Source organism: Malaya genurostris, chromosome 3 (genome assembly GCF_030247185.1).
Source record: "Malaya genurostris strain Urasoe2022 chromosome 3, Malgen_1.1, whole genome shotgun sequence".
Classification (NCBI taxonomy): domain Eukaryota; kingdom Metazoa; phylum Arthropoda; class Insecta; order Diptera; family Culicidae; genus Malaya; species Malaya genurostris.
The window spans coordinates 168,410,214-168,428,049 of NC_080572.1; the positions used below are offsets into that span (position 1 = coordinate 168,410,214).

General features: G+C 36.6%; 2 protein-coding genes across 2 annotated transcripts in view; one reads left to right on the plus strand and one right to left on the minus strand.

Moving 5' to 3' along the window:
* The window catches only part of LOC131439328 (heparan sulfate glucosamine 3-O-sulfotransferase 5), a 65,356-nt gene extending 60,319 nt beyond the window's left edge, over positions 1 to 5,037 (minus strand). Inside the window, exon 1 of the mRNA XM_058610221.1 lies at positions 4,482 to 5,037. The gene's annotated coding sequence lies outside the window, so the exon portion shown is untranslated. The remainder of the gene's footprint in view (positions 1 to 4,481) is intronic.
* Positions 5,038 to 16,770: 11,733 nt separating this feature from the next.
* On the plus strand, positions 16,771 to 17,633 carry LOC131438763 (cilia- and flagella-associated protein 299-like). Its single transcript, XM_058609008.1, has 3 exons — positions 16,771 to 16,963; positions 17,020 to 17,185; positions 17,241 to 17,633. Exons 1-3 carry the CDS (start codon positions 16,824 to 16,826, stop codon positions 17,631 to 17,633), a joined length of 699 nt encoding a protein of 232 aa, XP_058464991.1. The 5' UTR covers positions 16,771 to 16,823.
* Positions 17,634 to 17,836: the final 203 nt, after the last annotated feature.

Below are 17,836 nucleotides of genomic sequence, written 5' to 3' on the forward strand. Positions count from 1 at the left end.
TAGTGACCAAAAACAGCTAATGCGAACATGTCGTAAGAGTTAGGTTACCGAAAAGTTACGTCGGAACTTATTGTAACTTAGTATGATGAGATGTGAATTCGTAACATTACTTTGACTTCATTGTCACCATCACAATCCGACTTGCTTCGTTGTGTCTATCATGCGACCATTATGCATCATAGGATTTATTTTCTTTTTTATGAATAAATTACAGGTGCTACTTGGGATTACTGAGACGAATTTTGAAAAAATTAAGTTAATTATTAGGAAACTTAAAAACATGAAGGCTCCTGGTAATGATGAAATCTTTAATATTCTATTAAAAATCAACACCTTGAGACTCTTGGTTAAAATTGGTGTTTTTCATTACCTTACTTTCCTAAAACATACAAAAACGCTAAAGTAATTCCTATCCTCAAACCTGATAAAAAGCCAGCAGAAACATCAAGTTATCGACCAATTAGTTTACCCTCTTCTATCTGTAAACTTTTTGAAATAAATTTCTTGTTAAGAATGATGTCTCATATAAATGAGAATTCAATTTTTTACCAGAGTAGTTTGGATTTCGTCAACTACTCATCAACTTGTAAGAGTAACGAACATGATAAAAGCAAATAAATCTTCTGGGTTATCCACTGGAGTTGCTCTTCTAGACAAAGAAAAAGTATTCGACAGTGTTTGGCACAAAGGTTTAATAACAAAAATGTCTGATTTTCAGTTTCCAATTTATTTGATCAAAATGATACAACATTATTTATCTGGTCGTACTCTTCAGGTTAGCTATCAGAATTAAAAATCTTAATTGCTACCCGTACGAGCAGGTGTTCCAATCTTGTATAATATTTTCACTTCTGATCTTCCAAATCTACCCGTTGGTTGTCAGAAATCGCTATAAGTCTGTTAGCCACAGGTAGAAATCTAAGAATGATCTGCAGTCGCTTACAAAAAAGTTTAAATATTTTCAGTGATTGATCTGTCAAAATGGAAAATTAAACCAAATGCAGCAAAAACGCAATTAATTATTTTTCCTCATAAGCCAAGAGCTTCTTTTCTTAAACCAAACAATAATCACATTATCAAATTGAATGGCTTGGAATTAACATGGTCTGATCAAGCAAAATACTTTGGTTTAACGTATGACAAAAACTCACTTTCAAGGATCACATTGAAGGAATCCAGGCAAAGTATAATAAATATATTAAATGTTTATATCCTCTTATAAACAGAAATTCTAAGCTCTGTCTAAAAAACAAATTGTTAATTTATGCTTTATGCAGTACCAATTTGGTCAAGTTGTTGTTCCACCAGGAAGAAAACGCTTCAAAGGATTCAGAATAAAATTTTGAAAATGATTTTGAAGCGTCCTCCCTGGTTTAGTACAAATGAGTTACACAGACTCACAAATATAGAACCATCAGATGCAATGTCACATAATAATATTAGCAAATTCCGACAAAAATCGATGCAATCTCTAATTGAATCGATTTGCTCTCTGTATTAGTTAGTAAGTTAGTATATAAGTTCCTTTTCCCCATTACACAATACAAGTAGGTTTACAATTTTCCCTACACAAAAATCACAGAATTGCGGAAGCAAATGATTTCTTCATGGTAAGAACCAAATGATGTATATAATAGGGTTGAAAAGTCACCACTTTAGCATTAGCATTAGCATTAGAGACCGCCCGTGTATTGCTACTCCGTTATTGATCTGGACCAATTGAGATTGCAAAATGATTTTTTGAAGTAATGTTTGGGAATAACACATTGTTTCACACTGTGCAAACTGTATTGAACCATGCATGCTGATCAATACCGACGCCGGCCACGTCCGAATGCAGATCTACTTGGGAGGGAAAGGATTGTTAGTTCGATGCATGTTGCTACTAAGAACCGAGGAATCCTCTGCATTCCCACATGCATCACAGGAGAGGATACTTTGTTAGTAAATGTTTTAATAATGTTATCATGTGTTTATTGCTCTGGGTAGCCGGCTACCAAGAATGTTTTAAAGTATTATCGTTTTATGTGTTACTTTGTGCTGGCAATATAATGCACGAAACAGTCAATCTCCGAAATTGACAAAACTCCGGACAGCCGGCTGTCGAGTATGCAGTCACTCGTTTATGCATCTACCTTTCGCGTTTTTTTTAGTCATGCAAAAAAACACATTCCGATTGATAAAAAAAAGGTATCATCTCACTGCTAGGTGGATTAAGCACGTTTTTATAAATGAAACTACGTGATACAAAATAAACGAGCGAATAGGATTTAGACAAAAAAGTTGATTCATTGCATTGAAATATTCTAAACAGATATTATAAAATCATTTTAAATCACCAAACAAAGGTCAACAGATTTCACACGCGTCTTGATTCTTTATTATTTCCGATTCTTTATTATTTTTATTATTTGAATTGTTTATTGAAATTATTAATTGGTTATATTAGTTGATCTGGGCAGCCGGCTACCGAGAAAAATATTAATTTACTGTTTGCAATATTAATATCAAGTGTTTTTTACTATGTATTCAATATACCGATATATGTTATCTCTGTTATTAACTTTGTAATATAAACGGATTTGCGCAATGGTTGATTTTTATCATTCATTTTATAATCCTGAAAGACAATCAATAACATGGAAGAAGAGATCATTCCTAATAAAACATTTCTCCGATGCTAGACGGAAATTGATAGGTTGAATAAAGAGATGATTTAGAAAAATAGAGTAATCAGAAGTAAAACATTGAAAATATCTTATAACTGAAAGGAAAAAGAAACTCCTGCAATTATCGCCTTTTACGACATGGAAGCAGGAACCCAGTGGATCTATTCTTGGTTCATTTTTTTCCGCCGGATTCCACACGGCATCTAGGCTGGTACAGTCCGGAGAGAGCTAATAGGTACTATCAATCTCCTAGTGGACCCCAGCCCCTAATAGGGTTGAAAAGTCACCACTTGTGGTTGAACACCCAACTTAAATCTTAATAATTTAACTTTAAGTAATATTCCAATAAATAGTTATAAAAAAAGTACTTGGTGTCGCAGGTGATCTGTGTATGCAGAAAACTCTGAAGCCGTGCATAAATACTGGTACTATTAACAGTCAAATATATAAAGAAGGACGCCTCCAAAAGCGTTTGCTGCTTTTTCGCCGGAAACCGGTGATGGAGTGGAGTACGAAGCTAACGATGTTGTTTCTGTACCGAAAAAGGCAATTCCGTTCAGCTCGTCAGAGCTTCGCCTGGTAGAAAGATTCTGGATTATTATGAAGAACAAGCTCCGGAAAACAAGTGAAGTCTCCAAATACGACAAGGATTTGAAGCAAAAGAGAATGAAAGTGTGTAAGGAAGATAACACTAGTGTTAACGGAATTTGATGGGTAAAGTTAAATCCAAGGTGAAGGTATTTAGCCAAGAATATGGAGTTGAATGAACAAACCTTACAAAAACATTTATTTATTCTTTGTGAGTTTCAAAAATATCTCACTTGACAAAAATGTTTGGTGATCACTTTTGTCTGTTGCATTTTTGTTTTGAGTGCCAGTGTTTCATTCTTAAAAACACTCAGATGGCCGTTAAAAAATGTAAGCCTATCTTTAGTTGCCATTCAATTTCTGTCTTACACATTCTGCCGCGCGTATACAGATAGCTATGCTATGCACAAAGCTAGAAACTTTTGAAATTAAACCTTAATCAACCATTGAGAACCCCAACTAGGTTTTGGCTCTTCATCATGTATAATTTCGGTCCAAATTACTCCAATATATTTCCTTTTTGATGTCCAAAGGAGAACAAATCAAAATCTTGGCATTATATTCATTTAGTAGAATTTGGCCTTTCTGTTTCAACAGACTTCGCAGCGGATTCTTAAAATACAGAATCATTGCCTGCTAGTACTACGATTCTACTGACACTAATAATCCTTCCAGTCGGGGTTTGAACATACAAAAACAGGCTTGTAAGAGCAGCGCCATATGCATTGAACCACCAACCGAAATTTTCGATGTCCCCACTATTTAATTTGTACTATAGCGAAAAAAATGCTTGTCTTTATGTAAACGGAATTTAATCATTGCAATATTCATTTTATTACTAGCCACAAAATATTTTTTTTCAGCCTATATATGTTCGTTATTATTAATATGAACATTTTTTTCACTTAGTTTTTTTTATTCCATCGCGAGTAATTTCTGATCAGTCGATTTCTTCTATATATATGCTACCCTCTTGACCCGATCACACTGTTGTAACAACGATACCTGGATTGTAGTTCATGTACACATGCTTAGAGAGAGAACTACTGAAGGAATTTTGACACGCAATCGAGAGTGGAGGCAAAATCAGGGATAATTCTCCTTACACCCATTTTTGTTTGCCTCTATGACTTTTCCTTGTAATCATTTGTTGCCTAAAACCATATTTTTGGTAAATCTGACGCAGTACTAAATAGTATTAGAACTATTCACTAATTTATTTACCTAAATTTTCACTAAATAGAGCTTCCTTGCTCCCACCACCGTTCCACCATCGATTTATAACAGGATAACTTTCACCACGAACACACAACCGCGAAGATTATTCTCTAATTCTACTTTTTCTTTCTTGTGTGAACGTTAATTATGTTTCTTTCCATCATTAAATCCTTCTCGCCAAATATTGATATCCGTAATTTTACAATATTCTATCTCTGAGTAGCCTTCGAAAAGGGCAATGCATGTTCATGGGTACAATAAAGCTTTCTTGTAATTAATCTTTCCATTACCACAAACAAAGTATACATCCATCCAAAAAGAATTGTGTGTTTCTGATTGAAGTAACTTTTTTCATTATTTCACACATTACATTTTTAGGTATATATTTTTTGTGAAAATTTGAAACAACTCTCAGAATGCGTCCTCTAGAAATCAGTACGATTCTCGACCAATACTACATATAAAAAACACAGCAGAAGCACAAATTTTCTTCCCGTTTTATGTAACCACCGTATACTTCCTGTCACTCTGCTAGCCTTACTAATAATCGCCCGATTCCGACGGTAGCCTATGAAGGAAAGTATCTAATATACCTCTGCAACTATCTGCGCTTATTTTCTCTCAGAACATTCTCTGTTTTCTCAAAAAACCTGTATGACGATTTTTCCACAGTGCCATTACAAAGCACGCTTATTCGTGTTGATTTTCGTGGAAAATTCATTGCTTCCAGTGAGAGCCTACCCGTTGCTCACTATCAACTCAATAAATTCGCTCTTGTTTCGTAATATGATGACACGCATGCTTCCGCTGTTCTCGAATTTTTCTCTTTACTATCAATGACTGATTCTATGGCGGGATGCTTCGGTGTTGTAGGTATGTATGTACATTCATATCCTGTTCGTAGCCGTACACAAAAGCTACCGACAGTACACACATACAGTATCATGTTCGCCTTTGTCTGATAATGAAAATGTTTTTACTACTAACTGACGCTCGTTTTTCTTTTGGCACTCTCCCATCAACTACGTACACGTAGTTCGCATAGTAAGAGCAACGATGACGAGTGACCTGTGCTTTTCCCTTTTCACATTCAACCACCCACTCACTCGCGTCAATGGAATATGACGACATCAGTCCAGGCTTTGGATCTGTGCTCATCAGGTCAACCAATTCGATTTCGATTTGACCGTCTTCAGTTCGCGCCAAATTATTGAGTGATGATAGGAAAACTTAACAGTCATTTCATAGTATAATAGCGAAAGTACTCATCACTTTTCTATTGTTATAGTGCATTCAAGTATTAATTCATAACTGAGTATATCGTTTAAGTACTATGAAAATACAACCGTAGAAGCTTATTCGAAAGTAGTTTTTGGTAATTCAGTTACCATTAGATCACACTGAGATTGGATTTGAAAGTAATTTTTTGGCGAAACTTATTTCATTGAAATTATGTGAATTATTACCAAACGATCAGTTTCGCACAGAGTTTTGTGTATAAAAGTACAGTTTACACCGTAAATCTGAATAGTTGTGAACATCTGGCACGAACCCGACGAGTATGGGTCAAGGTCGAGCTAACAAAAAACAATATTTGCCGGGTTCGGGATTCAAAAATTCAGATTTTGGGTTTTCGAACCCAACTTCTAAAGTTTTGTCGTGAATACGACTTACTTTACTATGGGGTGCCTTTTCAAAATTTACCCTCTGAGAGAGTGATAAGTTTTTGATCGTGAATATCTCTTGTTGTATCTAACGAATCAACATAATTTTTGCTACATGCCATCGGAAATATGATCACAATTTTATGATAAAATATTCAGTTGTGAGACATAATCTCAAATACTTCAAAATTAAACTTTTCTGAAATGTTTGGTATAAACAAGTATAAAAGAGGATAATTCATAAGGCGCGTTTGCCTTTCTCGTATTTTTAAAGCTCATAGCTCATAGGATTTATATAATCTTACTACCAATAGAATCGAAATTTTTCAACTTAAGCGTGTAAAGTAAAAGCATTGAAGTATTTCAATAGTACACTATTGAAAAACCTGTCTCATTTGATCCATATCAGCACCAGCCAATCAGAACGCGTTCTGAGGAAGAGAACAAAATATCTGCTGCTGTAGAACAAATCGTTCGAGAAAATGTTCCGAACAGTGTTTAATATCGTAGTGAGTTCCACAATTTGGTCCTTCTGAAAGGCAGGAATGAATCCCGTCCAGGATCCGGATAGCTTCTTTCAATGAAATGCAAATCCGAAATTAAATATCGAAATTAAAATTCTATATGCTGCTATTTTTATAGCCGTTAGGATCGCCCATTATTGAAAAAGCTACAAACGAAATCAGGTATAAACCAACCTCTCGACAAAAATTGGATCAGTTTGGATTCTATCGCCACTGCGAACACATGTATTTTGTGTCGTTTGCAAAGCTAGTTTCGCCTCCGACAAGAGCGATTACGTCGCAGCTGCCAGTCATTTGCATTGGTGAAAAAGCAACGGTGAAGAGCATTACACAAAATCAGCCGTTCTAATGGTTCTAAAAGTTTTCTAAAGAACTATTAGGATTTGTTGTTCGCAAACCGAAAGGAAATATCCTCAGTTTAGTGTAAATCTAGAACAGTTTGGTTAGATTTTTGCACTTTTCGCTGTGTAAAAATTCACAGTAATCGAGATCAAGTGAAGCCTTCTTTGTTTTTGCGAAAAATGTGGAAAAGGGGAATGCTTGCATAATTCATACAATTGATCAACTAATTGATATTCGGAAGTGTTAAGGAACAGGTCAGTTGTTTTCGTATTCACGACATCCAGTTATGTCTCTGACATTACCCACCCGCCTTTTTTTTTTGAGTTCGGGTTTGGATTAAAATTCTCTCTCGGGTTCGGGTCGTGTACGGATAAACTTATTTTTTATTTTCGACCGTCGTTCGTTCGAGTCGATTTCGGTTTTAAGCAATTGCTTTACCCGAACGTCAAACTTGACCTGCATCGGAGATCTATAGTGTTACATGCCATTTGGCTCAACTCGACGAGATCGGGAAAATTCTGTGTGTATGTATTTGTGTATGTGTATGCATTTTTCAAAGATTTTTTTACCACTCAATTATCTCGGAGATGGTTGAACTGATTTCAACAAGCCTAGGCTCGTTCGAAAGCCACTGTTACCCCATTTGTCGAGTTCGGAGATCAAATGGCTGTAACTATTCAAATGGCAAAAGCAAGGCATTATCACACAACTAGGTGGATTAGGAAAGGTTTTTGTCGTGAATACGACTTACTTTACTATGGGGCGCCTTTTCAAAATTTACCATCTATAAGAATGGGCAGAACTTTATCGCAAATATCTCTTGATGTACTTGACCCAACAACATAATTTTTTCTACAAGCTATCGGAAATATGATCAGGAATTTGTGATTGAATTTTCAACAGCGTGAGATAACCATAAATAATTGAAAAACTAAGTTTTCTGAAACTGGTGGAAATAATGTGGAAAATTCATCACGCTTGCTTGTCTTTTTCGCACCCGGACGACGGTTTTGAGGTAGTCAGGCTCATATCAGTTCCGATTATCTATTGGACGAGTATAAAAGGTAAACTTTTATTGAAAATCGTTCATTTATTCTAGTGCTTCAGACGGAACTTTTTGTCAGTAAAAACAAATCAAGTATAAAGCGTGAAACGCTCAGGTCCTGCTCTAATTTGGACTTCAGTCGTTAGGAAGAGCAGTCGAAAATGAAGGCAGACCTTTTGCGTTGTATAAAGCCTCAAACGCTCGGGTCGCAGTACCAGTTTCCCTTCAAAGGAGATCGAAGAACTTTATCGCAAATATCTCTTGATGTACTTGACCCGATCGTACGACAGTACGATAGTACGATTAAACGTTAAGTCATATATGTTAGTCAGTCCAAGTCTTATAGTGATCGTTGTAATAAATACAGTTAGTGTTAAATAGTATCCGGGAGTTTTCACTTCGTCGCGAGAATCCGAACACTTGTCCGACAAAAACACAAACGTTAATGTGCGCAAACATTTTGGTCCTTCGAGCCGGATCGTCGGAATAAGTAACGTAAATCTATCGCGCCAGTCGAAACGCGGTATCAGGAAAACTCATTAATACACGAAATGTTCAATTTCTGTGTAAATCCGTGTGAAAACTATAATCCAGTACAGTTATCGTTAAGAAAAAAAGTGTGCTAATCGTCAATATGCGTGCAGATGAACTCAAAGTGATACTTTACGAACAATGCATATTAAAAGAAGTTGGATTTATCGATCAGCATGATTCAGTTCGTGGAACAGAATTGATAATCAAACAAGATACGTGAGTGAAGTAGAATTTATGTGTAAAGAGTAACAACCTTTCAACTCCGGTTACGAATTTCGGTCTTCGGTTCGATAAGCAGGTCAATACCCTGATCGTCTGGGTAGTTTTGCTGACCATTCTGCGGAATGGAAATTATTCACTCCGATACAGAGCAGTAAGTCACTCAGGCTTGTCCACAAAACAAGCAAAATCTTTCCCGGTCATTTGCGTTAAGGATTCTCGGAGGTCGTCCGATCATGGGAGAGTTCTTTTCGGCAAGCAAAGACAGTTCAGGTAGGACCTTAGTATGCACACTGCAGATGAGGAAACAATTTATTTCACCGGCTTTGCTGAAACACGACGTACAATCTCATCATGAAGTATTAGATGATAGACTAGCCGCAGCTAGTAAGTGAAATCCACTACGGTCAGAGAAGACAAACTTATTCGGCTGAAAGTACTACAGCGGTGATGGTATTCGTCCTCACCAATCTCAGGTGCATTCACTTCGGGATGAATTGAACGCCATTCAACCAGGTTTAAGAGTGAGTTATCAGGGCTGACAGAGCCACTACAGTCTGTTGATAACAGGAAGCAGCAGAGCTGGATTGAGATCCAGTCATTTCGCGAATGCACTTCCATAACATCATCGTATTCATCGGATCAACAAACAAGTTGTTGATAATTCCAAACGACTTCCGGTGAAACTTTCAACTGGTTAGCACGTTGCATCGTGTTAGTCCGGAGAAAATTCGAGTATTTCACCAGAAAGAAAGGATTTTCAGCAGTACTTTGACGATTCGACACAGCCACACAGCGAGATTTTTGCTTGTAGTCAAGTGAAAATAAAGTCCATTGGACTATAAACGAAAACAAACTGGCAATATAGCCTTGGTTGCTGTGCCATCAATTCGGCGTCATCTCAAGTGAGGTGACGCCAACCAGAAAGAAGAAGAAGAAGAAGAATTCCAGTCCGTGGGTCTGAGCCCAGCGGAACCTTTCGGAAGGCAACACAGCAGCAGTCCAGTACTTGGAACCTTCACGAAATTCATCGTAGTACCAACAGCGCGAATAGGAACTTCGTCACCAGTAAACAGTTCATCATTACGTCGAATTAGTTATTCGAATTCTGAGAGACAGCCTTGTCTCATATCATCGGGAGTATCTGTATGTCCAAGGTACTCAAAACATCGGCCCATCGAAATTGAGAGCTATTCAACAAGATTCAGCAGTGAACCATCAGAGTTGTTAATAATTCCAACATTGAGGAAACATTGCAATTCCAGTCCGTGGGTCTGAGGCCCAGCGGAGCTTTTCGGAAGGCAACACAGCAGCAGTACAGTAATCGGAACCATCAGGAAAATTCGTCGTCAATCAACACAGATTACTATTACGTCAACGCATTGAAATTCTGAGAGACACTGTTGTCTCATATCATCGGGAGTATCCAAGATACTCGAGACTTCATCGGTCCAGTGATAGTCGGAGCACTTTACGTTAGCGTCAACCATCATACTTTAGAGAAAGCGATCCAGTCAGCGTCACAACACAAACAGTTGCGGCGATTATCAACTTCATCGATCATCAGATATACCGGTGAATCCGGTCCTTACTCGGGAGAAAGAGTATCCAGACGAGTTCCTGGCATCTGTAAAGAGCACAAGCCTCGTCGGTGGGTTCGTAGAACCCCCGACTGAGACTTGATAGCAGTTAAGTACCCATTTTGTTTCATTTCAATCGCCAACGTGCTCGTACAGATTCTTACATTTCAGCTATTTCACATCATAACCATCAGCACGGTTCAAGAACATCGGGACACTATGGTTGAGGTTCCCAGATCGTCATTCACGTCAAACAGGATGGCGCATCGAAATGCGTGTCAACATCATCGTAGCATTTTTTGGATAATCGACAGCCTAGGATAGCGGATATTTTCGGAAGCATTCGTCAACTGACATCAAACAGCTTGTCGCCAGTCAATGATTCATGATCGTTGCATATTTCCAAGTTTTCATCTACCTCACCAGTTCAATAGTATAAAATCATCCCCGGTCTAGAAAGCAATTAAGCAACAACAGTGAAGTTACAGTTAATGGAGTGCACATCGCCACTCCACCCCCTGCACCTCCTGCAGTGAGTCTACGATGCATTCTTCTGCCAGTTCGATCTACAGCAGTTCACGTCTGCGAAACATTCTTCTACCAGTTCGATATACATCATTCAATTCAGCGATTGATAACAACATAACAAAAGTGGTTTCGAGCAATCGAAGCAATCAGTGATGGCCCAGTTTTGGTCAAGGTGATCGGAACTACCATCCCAACAATAACTCAAATTAAGTGTGATGTGTGGCACCATTAAAACTTTGCTGAGCGACGTAGCTCTGCGTCATGATACGGATTGTGGCATCAAGTCTACGAAGGGTAGAGGAGGTCAAAGGAACGAATACGGAACAGTTCGGCAATTTAAGTAGTATCGTGGAGCCAACAAATTCTCCACAATCCAAATAGTACAGCAGAGGACTTCAGTCAACGAGATCATCAGTTCATTCATCGTTCAGAAATAACATCAGGACATCTCGTCAGAAACAACATCTCGTTCATCAGCTTTTTTCGGTTATCGGATTCTTCTTCGTGTGTTTACGGCGGAAAATACATTCAGCATCGGTCTTGTTATATCGTTTATTCAAGGTCAACGTTTGAGTCACTCTGACTCGGTCAACAGTGTGCAATTGTAGCAGCATTACCAGAGATGGAACCAGCGGAGTCGCTCGGGTCTTGTTTTATCGACGCCGGCTGCATAGCAGTTGACAGAGTCGAATTCAAGTCTCTCGTCCTCGACGCCCATGGTTCATCAAAGGATCATAGAGTACCAGAAAGCAGCACACCAAAGATATTGTGAATAGGAATTACAGAGAATTTGCAATGTATAGGATAGTCAGGCAAATAGAACTCGTAAAATAATTCTGGATATATGATAACAGCAGCCGGGTTAATAATCGTTAAAAGCAGTACACACTCTCAATTGTAACAGGAACAGAGCAGATTGCTTATAGTATCTCAAATCAGATTAGTTTGTTGAAAGCATAGTCTTTCAAGGCGGGTGGTATGTTTACGCCAAAGTGTAAGTTTCAGTAGACAGTTTAAGTGAGCTTTACTGTATACACAACAGAAACCGATTAGTGATAGGACTCGAGCAGTTATACAAGCAGCAAATAGTATTAAAGATTACATACTTTCCGGTACATCTTACGGTATGTGCTTTCCGGTAGAGACAAATTGTATTCCTATGATAATGTGCGCAGACTATATAAGCGTAGTGCAGATCAGATCAGGCGCGATCGTGCGATCGTACGACAGTACGATAGTACGATTAGACGTTAAGTCATATATGTTAGTCAGTCCAAGTCTTATAGTGATCATTGTAATAAATACAGTTAGTGTTAAATAGTATCCGCGAGTTTTCACTCCGTCGCGAGAATCCGAACACTTGTCCGACAAAACCACAAACGTTAATGTGCGCAAACACGTTGGACAACAACATTATACAAAATCAGCTCTTCTGGTGGCTCCAAATGTTATCTAAAGAACTATAAAGATTGCTTTTTTACAAATCGGAAATTAAAACCATCAGTGTAGTGCAAATCTAGAATAATTTGATTAGCTTTGTGCTATTTTCACAGTGCAAAGTTCGCACCAGTGTTTGAAATCGTTTATATACAAACAGTGCTTGATATCTTAGAGAATTACACAATTTGGCCCTTTTGAATGCCAGACATTAATCCCGCTCAGCATTATGATAGTTTCCTTCACTGAAATTAACCAAATCCGAAATGAAAAAATCGACATCAAAATTCTGTTGCAACTTAGAACTGTAATTGTATACCCATAGAATTATGCGAAATTTTACATCTTTATACTGTGTACGGCCCATTTTTCAACCAGTTGTAGTTTATAGTAGAACTTTCTGTTGATTTGCTATATAAAATGTACTGTAGTTCAGGTGTATCGTTTCAAAATCTAGTAGTGAAAAAGGGGAAAGCTTGCACAATTCACACAATCGATCAACTGATATTCGGAAGTATAGAGAAAGTGTGTCAATTTTATTCGTATTCACGACATCCAGTTATGTCTCGAACATTAAACACTCGTGCTTTTTTTTGCAGAAGTATTGTTTTCATGACATGAGTCTTTTGTTTTGGTGCGTCGATACGGGTTTGATGAGAATTCCAAGACGGCGACTTCCGGTTTATTGACATTCCTTAAAACCCTTCACTCTATGAGTATTTTCGTAACGGCTTTGATTAGTAAATATCACAAAACGATGTTTGAAATTGTTCTGAACTCCAGAATGGCGACTTCTTTTATAATGGCATTCCTCAAAACCCCTTACAATATTTCTATAAACCGGATCATTGAACCGGAAGTCGCCATCTTGGGACTTAGAACTACCACAAACATAGTTTTCCGACATCTACACATCACACCCGTTCCGAAAACACCCACATTGTAAGGGTTTTCAAGGAATATCCATGAACCGGAAGTCGCCATCTTGGAATTCAGAACTACCTCAAACATCGTTTTCGAACATGTACTTATCAAACCCGTTCCAAAAATATTCATATTATAGTTATTTCCATGGAATATAAATGAGCCGGAAATGATTTTCGTTGTATGCAAGCAAAAACCTCTTTTTACGAAGTAGGTACGTAAAAAAAAGATTGCGTTATTTGGGATTTGGTTCGTAAAAAAAAGATTACGTTATTTGGAATTTTGTTCGTAAAAGGAGTTACGTAAAAAGAGCTACCGCAAAAAAAAGTTTACGTAGGTTTGGGTGTATTGCACTGCGCTCAATTTTCATTGTATTAGTTGCAATTATTTTTTGTTTCCGGCAGAGTGGAACGCACTTACAAACGTAACTCCTTTTTGTAAACTTAAAATAAATATTTATCTAACCATCATTTATTGACGCAATATTGACTTCATTAACATTCATAAATATATGTTAATGTAAACAGGTTATTGTTTATGTTAAATGTTAAAGTAATTATGAAATGTTATAAAGTACCCCACTTTGCCCCCTACATGGAACAAAATTTGGTAAAATAAACTTTTTTGAAGAAGAGTAATTGTCGAAATGAAACAAATATTCAAGATGAAAATAGTTTTTAATCGAGTTATAAGTCACTAAAGATTCAAATTTCAATACACAATAAATATTTCATTTAAAACATAAAACAATTATTAAAGCATAATGTCCCGCTTCGCCCCATTCCCATATTTTTTTGTTTACTACTATTGTGATAAATGTCGAAGTAAAATTGAAGTTTTAAACGCGTTTCTACTCCGTGTTTAGCAGGGCCGTCGGAAGGAAATTCATGCCCGAGGGAACTGCAATATGACAAGCCTCTAAAATGAATAAATGTGATGGATTTGTAGTATTAGGTTTTTTATCGTGACGACACAAATGAACAAGTATTCATCCTTGACAGTTCAGCGGTACTGTTTACAAACAAGCTTAAACAAAAATCGAAGAGCACATCTGAAACAATCATCTTTACACTTTGCAACTAGTCACTTTTATTTAATAAATATCAAAAACGAACCGTATTCAATCGTAAACGAATGTTTTAAAACTTTATTTAGGCGATACGGACCGTATATGGTCTGATCCAATTTGTCAATAAACAAACAAAAGAAATTTCTGTTTACAAACAGTACTGCTGGACTGTCAAAAAGTGTTCATCCGATTGAGGTTAGCAGTGACGGTAAAAAACCTAATAGTAGGTACAACAAGTATAGAACAATTTCAAGCGGAATCGTCTGCCTGTTGGCACGACCCACTTCAATTTGCATGAAACCTCTCATATGTGTTCGGTATAGCAAATAAAGTATTTTTCACTGGTTTAGAAATTTTTTCACTCAAGACAAATTTTTGAAAAACGCATATGTATTGTAAGCCACATTATTATAACTCGAAATCTATAGCTTCTACACAAATTGCAAGAAGAAGTTGTAGGTAATCAATTCAACTTTCTAAAATATACACACTGAAAAAAAATATTCCAATTTTTCATTAAATCAATAAAAAAGTTTAGTTTTCAACATTCACTTTATCACGACGAAATGACGCTTGGAATCAAAATTAGACACAATTTTCAAAGAAATCATTTCATACAGTACACTTCAGCATAGTTTTTGGGCTCAATTTGATTATAGCACGGATCCTCGACTGCGACGTGTTAATACTTATATTCGAAATTCTGCATTATCATCGAATTCGAAGTAATAAACCATACATTTTAATAACAAAAATGATTGTAATTGTCTTCCACTACAACCACTAAAAAACCAAAATATTCATATCAAAAAAATATATATAAATAGTATATTTTTTTGAAATAGTCCTGATTATTTTAATAACTATTTTGTTCTATTCATTTTAATAAAGCTGACCAGTCTTTCTAGTCATAATTTTTGTGAGAAAAACGATTTTTGATACTATTTACTTAAAACTAGGATAGTTTCTTTAACTGTGGTAATTTCGCATTAGAGTAACGGTGATATACTTTGGTGGACCCTGCCTCTAGGTAGTGCTCAACAATGTATGGTGTGTTGAAACTAGACCCGTATTCCCGTTACCCGTTACCCGAAATTAATTTTCCTTTCAAACCCGATGGTTTGCAGACACGCGAACAGGAACAATTGCCTATGAAAAAAAACTAGAAATTCACGCCACAAACTGCTAACGTTTGAAAAATGGACGTTTCTATTCAAGTGATATGAAAGTGAAATGGATATCATTATTTTCTGTACTTATTGCGATCATTTTTGTATCTATTCGTGTATTTTTTAAACTTATTCCTGTACTTTCTGTGTTTGTTCTTGTACTTTCTGTTCTCGTTTCTATACTTTCTGTACTCGTTCCTGTACTTTCTGTACTTGTTTCTTAATTTTATGTACATGCTCCTATACTTGCTGCACATGTTTCTGTAGCTTTTGTACTACTTCCTGTACTTTCTGTACCAGTTGCAGTACACTGTACTTGTTCCTGTACTATCGTACTTTCTGTATCTATTCATGCACTAACTGCACTAGTTCTAGTACTTTAAGTACTTATTTCTCTCATTTCTGCACTTGTTCATGAACTTTTTGTTTCTTTGTACTTTCTGAATCTATTCCTGTATCACTTGTTCCTGTGCATTCTGCTTTTATTAGTCTCAGAGTGCCTAAACCCAGAGAGGCGATAGCTAGTCACATGGAAGGCACATTTTCAAGTGTTTCGTTCCAAACGAACAAACGACCTGACAAATACAATGTAAAGCTAACAAAACTGCCAACATCTGGGACTAAATGTGTTAAATTGTTGCCAACATTACGGTTGAGATGTCATCACTCTGATTTAAGGCTCTCTAGGTGAAAAGTATCCGCGAAAATTCATCAGACCAATTCTCGGTTAATTTTTCAAAAGGGCGTATAAGCAAGTGACAGTTTCTCTTTGTTCACTTTCTCTTCTATTAATTACCAAGCGGTTTCCACGTTTATCACTCAACTCTTTGCATGAAATGATACCCGAAACTTTCGACTTTCAAACAGAATAGTGATATCAAAGAAAATCTTTCTAATCACATCACAATAATCGAAAGAGAGAGTGATTAAAGAGAAACTGGCACTTGTTTATACGCCCATATGAAAAATTAACCGAGAATTGTGATTTCTGTGAGGTTTTGCACGAACGTGACATAACTTTAAAAAAATCACTGAATTAACATCATTTGACAGCCTTCGATGGTTTGTTTACGTGTTCATTCTAATTTAAATGTAAACAAACCACTGGTACATGTAAAACATAAACTTTTGTTCATTACGAGTTTAATTGTAAAGTCATGTTGCAAAACCTAATTGGGTTGCACATATGCTATATGAACTTGCCGAAATGCTCTTAAATTTAATAACAAAGCAACCTAGTTAAATATTTCAACACCAAAATCCATAAGGATAACTTGAAATATGAATACAAACCCAAGCTCAATCTCGAAGCTATGAAACTCACCGATGAAGATATCCGACTGCTGGAATTTTCTACGCATCAAGAATATCTTCAAAGTCTCGTCACCACCCAAGACTTGCGGTATCTTGGACACAAACAAAATGGACTCCGATTGTACCAAACTGGATATAGGTAGAATAAAAAACTGGATATTTGTCGATTTTATAATGCATCTCAATGCATTGCAGATCACTTACGAAAGCAGCGTTTGAGAGTCGTCGGAGTGAAATTGGGGATTTCTTATACGCTACTCAGGATCCTAATGTTTATTTCAGTCGTGGTCTTCAAACGACAAACACATTTCTTGCTGAGCTAGCCACTAGAGAAAGACCTAATCGTCTCGGAATTTTATCTGTATAATTCGTAACAGCACACGAAACAGTTATTATATAAGCTTATTTATTTCTAGACTATCATCTATATTCGATACTGTCGGAAAAATGCGGAAATTTCTGGATACATTGATTATGAGCAAGCTTTGCGACGAACTAACAAAGATAAGGAAAACGCACTGGACTGGAAGGCTATTTTCAAAGAAGAACGAACTCTATACCCAACCAAAATTGATTTATCTTATTACAACTCCAAAACAGATCGGATATTTAAAAGAAACTCAAGAAATTATATAGTTATATGTGATCCTATCAAAGGTATAATATTTCGGAACATTTATGACCGCAAAGATATTCTCCCAGATCCTATAGGAGGATATTTCGGAACGAATACTACTCGCACTGAAATTGAATGTGATGTTTATGAACAAGTCGTCCTGTACGATCACGTTCAAAGGAGAAATTATTGAATAAAAAAGCTCTACCTATAACAAGCTTTTGTTGTATAACTTTAAGCTTCACCTAAAATGAACATTTCCAACACGCTTGCGCTTTTCTTTCCACGCTAGATTGAAATCTCGTCTTTGAAAAAACTTTGCACAATGAACTTTTGTATATAGGAAGTAGCAAAAGATTTATCACAAAATTTAGCTTCTAACAGGACCGTATCTTC